At 36.0% G+C, this 16346-nt stretch overlaps 1 protein-coding gene across 1 annotated transcript in view; it reads left to right on the top strand.

Moving 5' to 3' along the window:
• LOC121726272 (hemicentin-1-like) overlaps window positions 1–16346 on the top strand; it is a 237457-nt gene that overhangs the window by 88080 nt on the left and 133031 nt on the right. Inside the window, exon 3 of the mRNA XM_042113548.1 lies at window positions 15752–15946. Within this exon, the coding sequence (XP_041969482.1) occupies window positions 15835–15946 (112 nt within the window). The 5' untranslated portion in view covers window positions 15752–15834. The remainder of the gene's footprint in view (window positions 1–15751; window positions 15947–16346) is intronic.

Genomic DNA, 16346 nt, shown 5'->3' with positions numbered 1-16346 from the left:
AGGGATCATTTGACCCATAGGGATCGTTTTACCTCACATTCTTCTAAGTGGCTTTACAGTTTTAAAGAAGGTAACAAAGCGATTAATACTTAGTCCTAGGACATTAATAAAATGGCCTAGAGTGGCTGCAATCACTGAACTAGGTCATCTGACTTGTGCCCTTGGTTAACTAGAATATAACCACGATTATATTTTTAAATATGACACAAATATGCAAGTCAATATTACGAATAGGTTTCGTGTTTCGTGACAAAGTTAAGAAAGTAAAGTAATAAATCAAAGTCATGTACACAGAAAAATACAAACTTTGTTGAGATTAAAAGATCGTTACACGTGAACTATATAATAGGTTAATAATATCTACCAAACCCAAGCAATTTTGATCGTAAGAAGCTTGAGAGAGTCGAGAAGATTTTATCTTTTCGACTCTCTCATTTATACATACAGACATATTATTAATTATATATTATAGTCAATCGTCTTACTTTTTTCCAACTTATAAACATTATGGATGTCGCAAATAATTCATTCTTAATAAAGATTGGAACCACCATTTAATTTAAATTTAATATAGGATAGTCATAGAAAACTTTCTTTCGTCAGTAGCTTCATTTTGATAAGACGAACAACAATTTCCCCTGCGAAAATTCTCGAAAGTGGTAGAAAGAAAGGATTTAATATTTCGATTTAATAGACGGAACCCTAACCAGCTGATTTTTTGTATATTGATAGGTTAATAGTTGTCTACAGGTTGTTCGGGTGAACACCGTTATCCTAAAAACCATCAAACGAGCCCGTCAAAATGAACAACTTTTTCTATGAGAGCAATGCTGGAAACTCAAAAAAATCCGTCGTCATACCCATACCAATTGCCGATCCTTGAACTTGAACTGACTTGAACTGACTTGAACGCCTCCGTGGTCTAGTGGTTAGAGCGTCGCTCTCGACTCCGGAGGTCGTGGGTTCGAATCCCGCGTTGGAAACATGTTATTTCCAAGTTTGGTTAGGACAATGCAGGCTGATCACCTGATTGTCTGACAAGTAAGATGATCCATGCGTCGGATGGGCATGTAAAAAAGTCGGTCCTGCGCCTGATCTCTCGCCAGTCGTGTCGGTCTTTCGTCCCACTGGGTTATGAGAGTAAAAGGAATAGAGAGTGCTCTTGTGTACTGCGCACACACTTGGGCACTATAAAATTACTCCTGCGTACCTGGCCTGGTTTCAATGAAACCGGCCACCGTCACCGAAACCGGTGTGGGGAGTATTATTAATTGCCGATCCGGGCAATTCAAATTACAGTAGTCTGCCACTAGGTTGTATGGAAACTTGACATTATGCGTAAACGCTCTTAACAACATTATTATGTTACAACGCAGACGGAGTTGTGGTAACAAGCCAGTTTGAAAATAATGCCTAAGCCAATATTAACTTTGTGAAAAGCTAATTAAAATATACCAAAGTAATTTAGTGAAATCGCCTTTTACATCTTAAACTTTTCGCAGCTGTGGTACCTTTCAATGAAATCTAAATTAAACTTGGATAAAACTCTTGTTTGTTAGCCTCAAATTACTTTCAGGTGATAAGCATTTTTATTTACTCTGAGCTCTATTAAAATATAGCAATTCCGTCTACATCCCGTGGGACGAAAGTACATATTAACACGAAAAATCTTTCTACATTCTGTTTAGGAACCGCAAAATTATATTTTCACTTATTACAGAAACAACACCTATCTGGAAGGTGTTAACGTCAAATAATAAAAATATCATATCAACAATGATTTTAGTAACATTTTTATATAAGACAAAAAGGTGACTTTCTACAAAAAATAATGTGTTGAAACCTCTCCCTCTCCCCACAAGATCTGTGAATAATTTTCAATTTATCAACAAGTTTTATGTCTGGCAATCCACATTGCGTTTTTGACATTCATCAGAAGCGTAAAAAAGTATAAACCTAAAACGAACGAAGTTTTCTCCCCAAAGTTTCCCAATTTAAACTTTAATTGTGATATTTCAATACGAAGGGAAAAATTCGACACATTTTATTTCCAACTGTCCCCAAATTTGCGGGATTCCTTATTTTATATTATTTATATATAAGTAAATTGAAGTAATTCATGCTGCTATTTGTGTTTATTTGTATATTTTAGAAGAAGTGGATGTAACAAAAGTAAGTGATAATACTTAAGGGTCAAGGCTCGCGACACAGGGGCAAGCGCCCCTGTGTCGCGAGTTACCCCATACAAAACTGAAAAAAAATTTTAGTCTTTCAGCGATGCTACTTTCACACTGAACTCTCTACAACGAACACGTACACACTACATACCCTTAAGTAATACTTTGTTTTGTTACTCCTTGTTATATACACGTTTATACATTTCACTTTAAATTAAATTTCGTATAGCCTAGTCAATAGTCATGATTATTACTCCAATAATGTCAAGTTGAAACCGATGAGTAAGAAATATTGTACTGGTACAAAGTAACAGATAGAGTTTAGCTTCTATTGACTATTCCAACATGTCCCAAAAATGTGATAGCATCTTCTAAATATTATGCTAAGTACTCACATACGGTTTTTCTCGATCGAGCCAATAACGTCGAGCAAAACCCGCGGCTCGGGCTTTCATCCACACATTCAGCATTGCTCGATAGTTTTACTCTAAGGCCCTTTGCAGACGACGGGGCGGGGCGGGTCGGTTAATTTCGCCGCGTACGCCCGTCGATTTCTGCGGCTGCCCGCGCCGCGTATATAAAGCACACGCCGTCTGCGTTACTGCATGTAAACTGGGTTGTGTGATCCACGGCGGGCAGCCGCGGACATGCGCCGCCAGTGCCCGCCAGGCACCAGCGGCGCGGTATTTTTGCCCGCCGTGTGCGTTGGTAATATAGGATTTCCTTTGTACTATCGTTCGCGGCGAAATTGACCGGCCCGTCTCGCCCCGTCGTCTGCAAAGCGCCTAAATCGATATATTTAATTCTGTCAAGCCGGCTCGATGCGAGCCTTCGAGCTGTGAGTTTTGCGCTCCACACTGTAATTATTACTCGATTTGGAGTAAAACAATCGAGCAAAACCGTATGTGAGTACTTAGCATTAGGCTATTAAATTGTAACATTTCAATGGACTATAATATTATTATCCGTCAAAGTTCTTCACACATTGTTATCTTGTTACCTAGTTACACAGGTATTTGCGCCCACTTTCCTAAATTTTGTATGCATAGATCCTGCAATTTTTTGTCTTTTAAAAATTCTAGAAAATCGTAAAAGTAATAATAATTAATATTATGTTATGACGAATCCGCTGTGTGTACTGTACGCACCACTCACCTGAGCTGCAGGCTGCTGCACACTGTATGTCGCTTTAAGTAAAATTCATCTGTTCCCTCTTCTGTGTAAACGGCGATTTTATTTCCAACGGAACGTCTAACCGAGTCCGCAACTGAAAAATCGGTCTCATTCAAAATTTTCGGTCCGAAACTCAAAGAACAAAGACATTGTAACAAAGGCGACCGCGATAACAATAAGGGCTCCCAGATCTTTGGCTTGCCTTTTTATTGTTGCTTTACCTTTTTTGAGTGGGACCACTCTTGTTTAATAATCTCTTTTCGATGTAATATTAAAAAGAATTCGCCTTTCTTGGCGAGCTCTTCAAATACCATTAATGTCAAGTAACCGATATAAACAAGTTAGCTGTTTTATGATGAGAAATAGATTTTCAATCAACTTTTTTTTGCGAATATGAATTAAGTATCGTTTGTTTAGGCAGAAATTCCTTTTTTGCATTTGTATATTTTTAAATATCAACTATTTATTAAAAGTAAACTAACAAATCTATTATATGACAACCTAGCAATTTATTAAAATTATTGATATTGTATTACAATAAATATAGGGACTCTAGAACTTTTACAATTATTAATTTATTACAAATACCAACATAATAATCTACCTAATAATCCAGTGGCTTAGAGCATGGCTCTTGACTCGGAGGTCGTGGATTCGATTCCCGCGTTGGAAACATGTTATTTCCAAATTTGGTTAGGACAATGCAGGCTGATTACCTGATTGTCTGACAAGTAAGATGATCCATGCGTCGGATAGGCATATAAAAAGCCCTGCACCTGATCTCCCGCCAGTCGTGTCGGTTTTCCGTCCCACTGGGTTATGAGAGTAAAAGGAATAGATAGAGCTCTTGTGTTCTGCTCACACACTTTGGCACTATAAAATTACTCCTGCGTAACTGGCCTAGTTGCAATAAACCGCTGTGGGAGTTATTATATTATCATACCTAACAAATAAATTATAATCAAAAAACTTTTTTAAAAAAAGCTTTTATTTAAAAAGAAGAAAATAAATTTCCCCTTAAACATTCTAACTATTAAGTTATAACCTCAATATATTATACAATTTGCATGATAATAAAAGCTTGTCACGTGATTTGTTAATAATGAACTAGTAAGTGCCAATTTAACTGAGTAAACTGATATTATATTTTTTATTTTATTAAAGTAATTAAATATTGACAGATTGTTAAGTCTCGCGACAAGCTTTTACTATAATGCAAATTGTATAATATATTGAGGTTATAACCTAATAGTTAGAATTTTTAAGGGGAAATTTATTTTCTTCTTTTTAAAGTAAGCATTTAAATAAAAGCTTTTTTTCAAAAAGTTTCTGATTATAATTTATTTTTTGTTTTTTAGTTAAATCTCTGACTAGATTTCTTAAGTCTGCTTGATTGTAGTTTGTTTTGGATCAAGAATTTGTTAAAATCTGATTAGGTAACTTAATTTGAGTCTTTAAGAAATCGTTCTTAATTTTACGACAAAAAAATTAAATATAACAAAAATGACCGGATTCAACCAGGCATTTTCTAATGCCCGACTGGTTTTGACTTGACATAACACGACACGACACGACACGACACGACACGACACGACACGACACGACACGACACGACACGACACGACACGACACGACACGACACGACACGACACGACACGACACGACACGACACGACACGACACGACACGACACGACACGACACGACACGACACGACACGACACGACACGACACGACACGACACGACACGACACGACACGACACGACACGACACGACACGACACGACACGACACGACACGACACGACACGACACGACACGACACGACACGACACGACACGACACGACACGACACGACACGACACGACACGACACGACACGACACGACACGACACGACACGACACGACACGACACGACACGACACGACACGACACGACACGACACGACACGACACGACACGACACGACACGACACGACACGACACGACACGACACGACACGACACGACACGACACGACACGACACGACACGACACGACACGACACGACACGACACGACACGACACGACACGACACGACACGACACGACACGACACGACACGACACGACACGACACGACACGACACGACACGACACGACACGACACGACACGACGACACGACACGACACGACACGACACGACACGTCACTTCATGTTACGATACGATACGACACGACACGACACGACACGACATGACTTTTCAATTTACTCTCAATAAGCCTTTTTGTTTGATACCCATATTGCAGAAGTGCTTTAAAAATAACTATATTCCCCTATCTTACATGAGCCGCCATATTGGATGTAGAATGACATTACATTCGTTTCCAAGTTACTCTCAATGAGCCCTTTCATTTGATACCCATATTGCAGAAGTGTATTAAAAATAACTATACCTCTATCTTGGATGAGACGCCATATTGGATGTAGTATGACATTACATTTGTTTTCGAGTTAATCTCGAAAAGCCCTTTCACTTAATATCCATATTGTAGAACTGCATAGAAAATAACTATTTCGCCATCTAGGATGGTCAGCCATATTGGATATAGAGTGATGTCACATACAATATCATGTATTGTCATCCAAACTAAACGTGCCTGCAAAATTTCAGCTCGATCGGTTAAATATATCTACTCCAAAATTGAGTTCCAAGATTTCACCCGAACATACATACATACATACAGAGCAAGTTAAATAAAAGCTTTTAAAAACACATTATATTTTATCTTTTATACATTAAACTAATACTGCTCTCTACATAAGTTTATACTGAACTCATAATAATTTATACATCATTCATTCCTGATTCTACCCAGTAACATGCAAAGGGAAAACATTGCAACTAAACTATAAAGGTCCAAAGTTACTTGTTAAAATTCACAAACTAAAAAGGCCCTTATCCGAAATAATCTAAAGTAGAACAACTTGGATGGCGCAATTTAAGTTACACGAACCAAGAAAGGGGTTGATAGGACGCGATAAAATCTAAGGCTTCACGCTTAGTTGGTATAGACTTCCCTATGAAATACAGCGAGTGTTTATTCACACTTCATATTCCAGAAGTTAATTTATTGGTTGATCCGATCCACGATTTTTTTCAACGGTGGATTAAGATTAGTATAATAATAATAAAAAGAAGGGACACCCGGATGGAACGAAGTTATAAATAGGAGTATATTTCTCAATACTAGAGATCGCCCAATGGTCAAAATTCGACCTCAAATAAATAAATTATATGTTTCAAATAAATTTCAACGCTTTTCTATTAATATTCTATTATTAAAATATTGACTTTTTTAGACATAATTTCTGCGACAGTCTCAAATTAATTAAGTCAAATGATAATAGACTGGCCGTGTATTATTTGTCACAGTATGTAAGATTCAATATTAAAATCAACTACTATCAACGCCCTCTACCCCTACCATGCAGGTACTACTAAAAAAGTGTCGTTACAACTTTTGTAGTGTAGGCCCCGCAAGGCGCAACGCGGTAATGAACTACGTTCCAATAGCGTTTCTTTTATAATCATAGCGGGGACTTTTTACGAAATTGTTATTAGCAAATCTTTTTCTGAAATAAATAAAGACCAATTATTTTCAAAGATTTATTACTATATTTTTGGAATGAAGTCCGTTATCCCACGTTGCAAATGGGTCTAGACAGAAAAAATTAAGACGAATACCGCACGGCTTACGACTATTATAGTCGTAATTCGTAAGCCGTGCGGTACCGCGTGTTTCTCTCTCTCTCGCATTGAACAGTGTGGTGTAGCGACGATTTTTTTGAGTGTATATTGGTTTTTTGTACATAAGAAATAATAAACTGGAACTTCGTTCCATCCGGGTGTCCCTTGACACCTCTCAGGTTTTTTATATTTATTATTACTATAATATACTTACTAAGAAATTTACTTTTATAATTTAAATTATTATGAACAACGAAGTAAGAAATGATTTACATGAAAATCAGCCAATTTGTCTTTCTCCTGTTGACAAAATCACTGACTTCGACTAAATACAAAGTGATCGTAAAAACAAACTAAGCTCGTTCGACCAAGCGACGAACCTAGCATTAGTATCTGAAATTTACGCGCCATTTTATGCGCCACTCGAATTTCAATGAAATGGCGGAACCGTTTTGGCGCGAAGTATCCCTTGCTATAAATGGATTTACGGAAATCCTTCTCTCTATACAACTGATTTTTGTGAATATCTCGATTGTTATCGGCTAATGATTTATAATTTATATAAAACATCTCAAGATACTTATAAAACATGCAGATAAACCTACCTAATAAATATCTAAACTAGAACATGTCCAATGCCAATTACTGTGCTATCAGAACGCACACAAATAAATTTCTTTAAAAATAATATTTTAGACGCATAAACGTTACCTTCAGAAATTATAATGTAGATATAGAAACGAACAATTTAATGAAAAATTCATTATTACATTATCTGATATTCCACCGGTTGATTTATTTGGACGATAAAACATTTAGTGCTAAGGTAAATGTAATTTTCCCCTGACAACCGTTCTTCGCGTTGAGATTAAAAAACTTTTCCCCAGCGGCCTGTGACGAGGAAGAAATAATAATGAAATTTTTGGGACAGCCCTGGAGATGATTGTCGCTAACTTCATTAAAATATTAGAACTCTTATCGCTGATTGTTTGATGAGTTCATTTATTTATTTATCATTACTTTTAAATTTTTTTTTTACTAGAGTCATATTAAGCTTACACAACATTTCAGACAAACAGTTATAATGTTACAATTTGTCATTCATATCCTCATTTGAAAAGTTTTCTATATATTACTAGCTGTCCCGGCAAACGTTTCTTTGCCATACATAAAGTATTTCGGCCGTATTATTTTATTGAAGTGACTAAATAAGTAAGTCACCATGGCAACGTCCATCGCTATCCCGTCGCACAAACAATGGTCGCCGTCAGTCTCGAGTTGTAATAATTTACTATTATTTATTCAACAAATGCACTTATCAATATAAAAAGTACCCAGTAGCTGATTCTCAGATTTTATAAGAATTTCTTTTGCTCATATAGGACAACGCTTTTGCAAATACATACAAATAATCTCTCTCACATTCTCAGAATAAAACAACAGATTTGTATGAAAAACCTTATACTTCAATATATTATTTGGTATAATTAAATTTGAAATACAAGCCTTTGTAATCTAAATAGAAATGGAAAATTAAATGTAGTTTGGAAGCACTAGCTGGCGTGTGGCCAACAGAAACTAAACAGTAAAACCGTCGGTTTATCGGCAAATTAATAAAAGTACTAGTAAAATACTGATACATCTAATTTTCACGAATTTTTCATTTATTGCCATAACCGTGCATTGAACTAAGTTAAAATTTTAACACATTGTATATTACTCTATCAGTGAGAGATCGACCTAGCGGATTTTTTAAATGTTGTATATTTATCGAGTTATTGAGAAAAATCTAATTCCGCGTCGTCCTTTTTCACCAGGCATATGAAAGACGGGCGAGAGTGTGAAGAGAGAAGGACAATGTTTGATTTTTTTGGGTTAGTCTTAAGAATTTTTATATAAATCAACCAAGCCAAAGCGCTTGACGTTTCAATTCAACCTCGGAGGTTCTTTAGTTTTTTTAACCAAATTAATATTACATATTTTAATTAAATGCAAACATTTTTAACATGGTTTATCTTTATTATTTTTATATTATTGCTGTTGACTATTATGGTATTAACATTTGAGTTTTATTTTTAATGTTAAAAATATATTAATCACCTGATTAAGCATATTTGGAGCTGCAGTAACATGCGACATTTTATGGATTATATTTTGATGCACTAGTTTGCTAGTACCACAGATAATAGTACAAGCTAGTACTAAGTATATTCGTGCACTTACCCTTCAACAAGACACAAGTTATAATATTTCTATGAACAAAGTTACAGTATGCGCTGCCGTATTTTTTTAACACTGTTAAAGCGGATTTAAAAAAAAATGTTATTTCCTGGAGGAGGCCTTTGCCCAGCAGTGGGACACTATACGCTAGTAAAACAAAAAATTTCAACCCTTTCGATGATTCGATTAGAATTTAGAATATACAAGATGTTAGTGTAAACAACGTTATCCTTAAAATCATCAAATGAGCCCGTCAAATTGAACAACTTCTTCTATAAGAACAATGCTGGGAACTCAAAAAAATCCGTCTTCATACCCATACGAATTGCCGATCCGGGCAACCGTGTTGGTATGAAGATCGCATTTTTTTTTGAGTTCCCAGCATTGTTCTTATAGAAAAAGTTGTTCATTTTGATGGGCTCACTTGATGGTTTCAAGGATAACGGTGTTTACACTAACACACTGTATTTCTGAAGTTATTTAATATTAAATCAATTTACTTCGGGAATGAGGAAGTCGAAGAATAAATCTGAAAGCGTCCATTACTGTCTCAGGAAATAATATTTCCTGTCGTAATAAACTTATGCATTTCAGTGAATTTGGTTTCTTTGACAATATCAGCCCTACAAATAATTAAGAAAAATATGATTTATTTCGTTCTGGTCTCTCGTTTTCAGGAGCAGTTATGTAAGCTTATATCCGTAAATTTTCGTCTTTGAAATTGTTTTCTCTCATTTGTTTGGACTTTTTTCGTGACAAAAGAGATTACGCCATCCATCTTGTGTCCCGGGTAAATTAATGTTCGTGATAGAATCTTATTAATTATGCTTGTTTCCTTATCTGTCGCGCTATTTGGAGTGTTAATGGTAACAAAACTTGGTAATTTAGTAGAACGTGCGGACACTTTTTTATTTTATTTCAGGTGCCTCACAAGTTAGTATGCAGGATGCTAGTAAATATGTAATTATTAAATAATTGTAATTAAATGCTAATCTTGGTTTCAGTGATATCTACAGATCACTGAAATCAAGTAGCCTTAACTTTAGTAACAAGATGATTTCACGATTTGACTTCCTTAATGTGCACTACTTAAAATAACAATTATTAATTTTATAAAAGATGAAAGTAAAACAAACTTACACAATTTTTTATATTGCTTAACTTCAAAAATAAATAAACATATTTTGTTTTATTAAAACAGTAAAGTTTTCTAAATAGAAACGTATTTTTCGCTAACAAAATCTAGTAATATATTAGTGAAAAAATTCCTAGCTGCAACCGTGAAATAATATACCATAATATCGTATAAATTATGTATGAGCGTGAATACCGAGCACTTTCTTTGTCTGATACCGTTGAAAATGATCCTGGCATTTAAACGCTAGCAAAATAAAGGTAGACTATAATGTTTATCTAGTACTTTGGCTATGTCACATTCCTAGTTCATTAATGCAAATACCCTTATTATTTAAATTTTCATGAAATTCACTATCGTTCTGGATCAGGCGAATGTAAATCCTTAAGAGGCCGGGTGCCTATTTAAACACAAAAAAATATATTTTTTAGTATTTAAATTATTTTGCAGTAAATTTTTGTGCAGGAACCTAGGTAATTACTATTTTAAGCTGAAAAATAACTCAAACATGTTAAATATTTTCTTATGAGAAAATGATTTTGGTATTACGTATGTATGAGAATTTCGATGGCACCCAGCCCCTTAAGTTTATTCTTAAAAAGATAAATAAGTATACCTACACCGTTTAGACCGATACACAGACTAGGACTTCGATCCAAAAACGAACGCATGTAAAAACACTCAGAACTTTAAAAATATCTATACATCTGTACATATAAATAAAATTGGAGTGTCTGTTTGTAATTTTGAAAGAACCGTTACTTAGTGAAATAGTGAAATCACATAGCATTTAGCGACAAGAGTAATTAAGGTCGCTTGTAGTTGGGACATAAATAATTTTGTATTTGCTATGCGCACTAAATTAAACCTAGAGTGAAAAGGGTTAGGATGATAAATACTACCAATTTCTCCCTTTCCCTAATTTATATCCTAAGGTTAAGTTCACACGGCACAATCCTGCACGTTTTTTTCACGTTTCTTTGCAGTATACGTCTTAACGAATAAACAGTGCCGCATACAATGTATATAGAACCATTCACACGTCGATTGTACTGCACGATTTGTTGCAGCAATCGGCGTATAAAATATTGAGACGTATAATGCAAAAAACGTGCAGGACAATGCCGTGTGAACCTTCTCTAAGTATGTGTTGTTATAAGAAGCTCCTTACAATCGATACTTGGCATACTCGACTTACCTTTCTAATCCCTTATACTTATAAGTAAGAGATTCGAATAAATATTCTTATCTACAGTTCTTAGACAGGTAAGAAAGACTAAAGAAATATCTTTAAACAAAATAGTGATTTCTGGAAAATATACTTATTGTTTCTATTACTGTACTGCCTAAAACGTTACAATCGTACTTTTAACATTCATCTTCCAACTATCCAGATCCAAGAAAACTTCAAAAATATTACGTATTAAAATATTCAGAGTCCAAGGATGTCTGCCTTTCCTTTAAAAGAAAAAACATTTTATTCGACTAATCTCTACATAAATAAGTAAAAGCGGATAAAAGTTTTTACCTCTCCATCTTGAGTATTTGAATCTTCGCTAACATTATCTTGTTTTTCAGCAACTTCAACTAATCCCTCCTCTTTAGATTCTTTTTTAGATTTCGTAATCATAGTGCTTCGTAAGATAAATACGTACTTAGCTTTGTAAATTTTAACATTTTGCAACTTAAATATTTTCTTTTGAAATATTTCCAATAAGCTAAGATTTTACGAGCCGAAGATTGAGTGTACAAACACGAGCGAAGAAATAAAAAAAATATTAATGCATATTCTTTTTATTTCTTCGCTCGTGATCTGATGCGCTGTTTCACCCACTTGGAATAAACCTTTGCAAATTATGTATCCCCGTCGTAATGATACCATCGAGGAAATTGATTCCTAGGCAGTTGACGGACCTACGTCATGTGGTCAGCTTATGTCAATAATTCAATGTAAAGCCTTAGTTTATCTCTCACTACTCACATACGGTTTTGCTTGATCGAGCAAAACCCGCGGCTCGGGATTTCGTCCACACATTCAGTATTGCTCGATAGTTTCATTCTAAATCGATATAGGGGAGGGTAGGCCCAATCCCCTACCCTCCCTATTTCCTTCCTGACCCTCCGCTATTCCCTTCCCTACCCTCCCCCATTACCCTATTTCCTCTTAATTAAAAGGCTGGCAACGCACCTGCAGCTCTCAGCTGTACGAAGTTTCTTTCCATCAGATGACCCGTTTGCTCGTTTGCCCCCTTATTTCATAAAAAAAAAAGTTCCATCAAGCCGGCTCGATGCGAGCCTTCGAGCTGTCAGTTTTGAGGTCCACACAGTAATTATTACTCAATTTGGAGTAAAATTAGCGAGCAAAACCACATGTGAGTACTCTGCGTTAGTTGTGAATTGTGATCGGTATTTGGTCACGTTAAGTCAAACCCGGACCCGGGTTTGACTTAACGTGACCAAATTACTTAGGTTAAAAAAGGTTCGCCATCTCCCTAGGAATCAACTTCTCTGATAGTCTTCACCTTATATTTCCCAAATCTCATTATGTTTCGAAATACGCTTATGTAATTCGTGTCACTGAAATTTCAGACAATTGGAAGCAACTGAAGTGTTATGCAAGAACTACAGTAGACAATAAAACATAGTATTCCTTGTACGCCCCTCAGTCCGGAACATCGTGGGAATTCGCGATTCAGTACCTGAATACCAATGAAGTTTTTACTCGAATCGCATTATGCTTTAACCGTTGGAACGACTTCCATGATAAAAAGGGAATGTTTAACAATTCACTAATGCTTTAATGGAAAAGTGGAGGAGAGTGGATATTATTCAGTCAAAAAGATCGATTTATTTCTAGCTCTCCTCCACGAACTCGTTACCCGTTGGCTGACTTCAATTTTTATATCGAGTCCTCTATTTTTTTTTTTGGTTATTTAATCCTCCTTTTGTGTGCTCAGGATAGGATAGCCCGAGTAGAATACATTACGTTAATAATACTCCCCACACCGATTTCGGTGACGGTGGCCAGTTTGATTGAAACTAGGCCAGGTACGCAGGAGTAATTTTTTTAGTGCTCAAGTGTGTGCGCAGTACACAAGAACACTCTCTATTCCTTCACTCTCATAACCCAGTGGGACGGAAGACCGACACGACTGGCGAGAGATCAGGCGCAGGACCGACTTTTTATATGCCCATCCGACGCATGGATCATCTTACTTGTCAGACAATCAGGTGATCAGCCTGCATTGTCTAACCAAACTTGGTGAAAACACCTTTCCAACGCGGGAATCGAACCCACGACCTCTGAGTCGAGAGCCACGCTCTTAACCACTAGACCACGGAGGCGACATTACGTTATGGACTTTTTAAAAATGATCTCACAACATAAAATGTAGGATCAGGTAGTTTTTTTTTAAATTTTGCTTCAATTCAATTCTTAGATGAGTTTTATCTTTCAAACTATTATAAAAGCGAACAAATTCAAGAATATATCAGCATTTTTAGAATATTTGCTGCAGCTCACGTTATACAAATATTCGCAAAGCAGTGACATTCCCGTACAAAATCGATCAGCTATGTTCGAAATTTCTGAAGGTCTTGTGATTTTACGTTCAAAAATTTCACGTGATGATAACTGCTAGTTCAGAATCAGAATCAGAATCATTTATTTCAGGTAATTGGTACATGAGGTGTTATGATTCATAGACATGAGTGTATCACAATATCAGCCTTTTTTTTAATAATAAAATCAGGAATTTTAACTTAATACTTATTCAAAATGAATATTATTATATTATACATCAGAATTAATTATGACATCATTCTATAATATTATTTAAAAATCATCATTTGGTAGATACAATTATTGTTATGCCATTCAGAAACTAAAATACGACCTAATACTTTGTTTGCAAAAAAAAATATATTTTTGCCATCGAAAAACCTAGCCACTACGCTGTATAGACAATGGTGTTACGCCGTAGCAAAACCTATTATATACCTACTACAGTTATTTGTGATAAGTTTTGCTAGATTTTTTAAAGGTGTATTTTAAGAAAAACATTTTGCAATATAATTTTATAGGCATCTAAACTACCTACAGTCTACAGCTGTCCAAATATATTTTAGTTTCATTAACATAATCTTCACTAACCACGACCAAACCGATAAACAATACAATAAAAGGCTACTATTAGGTAAATCTTTTAAGTCAATATGAGCTTATGATAAGGTTTAGGCGTGCCTGTAGGGAATGTTTTTGTAGTAACCCTTAAAAATGGTCGTAACCTCGACTTGACAGACAGACAGCGTGACGAGGGTTCTCTGGACTCGTCGGGGGCTAGAACGTGACTGCGGTAACGGAACTGATGGGTGGATGTCGATTAGGTATTATAAACGTTTTTTTTTTTATTAACCGAGCGTTTGGAATGCTCTAAATGATTCACATTAGGTGGCACGTTGCATAGTTTTTTTTTTACATGTTTTTACAGAGCGATGAGATAAAAATGTTACTAAAAATAAAAGTATTAAAATATTATACATATGCGTATGCCCGGCATACATAATTATTTATGCTTTATAAGTGTTCCAGCGGTGCTTTATAAGTTTTTCAGCTGATGGAAATAATAATTTATGGATAAAAATACTTGATGGTATCAGCTTTCAAATAATCGGCCAAGTGCGAGTTGGACTCACGCACGAAGGGTTCCGTACCATTGTAGAGCAAAATTAGGCCAAAAATTGTGTTTTTTGTATGGGATCCCCCCTTAATTGTTTATTTAATTTTATTATTATTGTTAAATATTAAAGTACACATAATATAACTAAGGACTTTGAGGAAAAATCAAGTACATACCTGTTGCCATTATTGATATAAAGCAAAAAAGGAAAAAAAAAAACACCTTTGTTGTATGGGATTAAATATTAATTTTATTTTTAGTATTTTTTGTTATAGCGGCAACAGATATCATAATCTGTGAAAATTTCAACTCCCTAGCTATTACCGTTCTTGAGCTACAACCTGGAGACAGACAGACAGACGGACGGACAGACGAACAGACAGATAGACAACGAAATCTTAGTAATAGGGTCCCGTTTTTACCCTTTGGGCACGGAACCCTAAAAAAAACTAGATCAAATTTGGTTCACCCATTTGGATGGCACAATGCTACGGACAGACATACAATATACATAGATACAGAGACATACAGAAACGTTGACGTTATGTTTGGGGTATTACAAGTTTGAACTTCTAACAGCCCAGCTATTCGTCGGTGGTTACAAAAGTTTTAATTACACACTTAACTTTTTTTTTAATTTCAGGTACCGACACCCCACAAACGACGCCAATGTGAGCCGGACCCAGTGCAGTGTAGTGTAGTGCGTAGTTATGTTAACGTGAGGCCATGGTGAGGCCACTGTGGGCCCGCGCTCTGGCCTGGCTGGCTACCCTCGTGGCGCTCGGAGGGTCGGCCTACACGGACACGGAGGACTTCCTCAGCGACCTCGATAAACCAGGTAAGTTTTGTACACGCCTTTAGCTGGTGAATAGTAATGTATTACTACCCAGACTTTAAATACTTTCTACATTTTTGTTGCAAGTTACATGCAATTAAGCCGTAGTCAATATGGTCCAAGTTTGAAATTTTTGGGGCCAATTTGACTAAGCCTATTAAGGCTCGAGAATGCTCTAGCTTCTAGATAGCAGAAAAAGTATAAAGATTTTTGTATCATGTCACTCCATATTATGCAGATTAAATTTTGAATTTATAGGTTGTAACTTGTAACATTTAAACTAGGGGTTATGAAAATAGTTGCGGTAGGTTCTATCGTACCCGCAACTCTGCCTTTAGCGATGAGTGGAGCACCATGGGTGGGGCACAGTGGGTAGACTACGCAGGAGTCCCACATACCCCGG

The sequence above is a fragment of the Aricia agestis genome, chromosome 4 (genome assembly GCF_905147365.1).
Source record: "Aricia agestis chromosome 4, ilAriAges1.1, whole genome shotgun sequence".
NCBI classification, from domain to species: domain Eukaryota; kingdom Metazoa; phylum Arthropoda; class Insecta; order Lepidoptera; family Lycaenidae; genus Aricia; species Aricia agestis.
The sequence above is the reverse complement of the archived record's forward strand: the minus strand, read 5'-3'. Positions and strand labels throughout refer to the sequence as shown.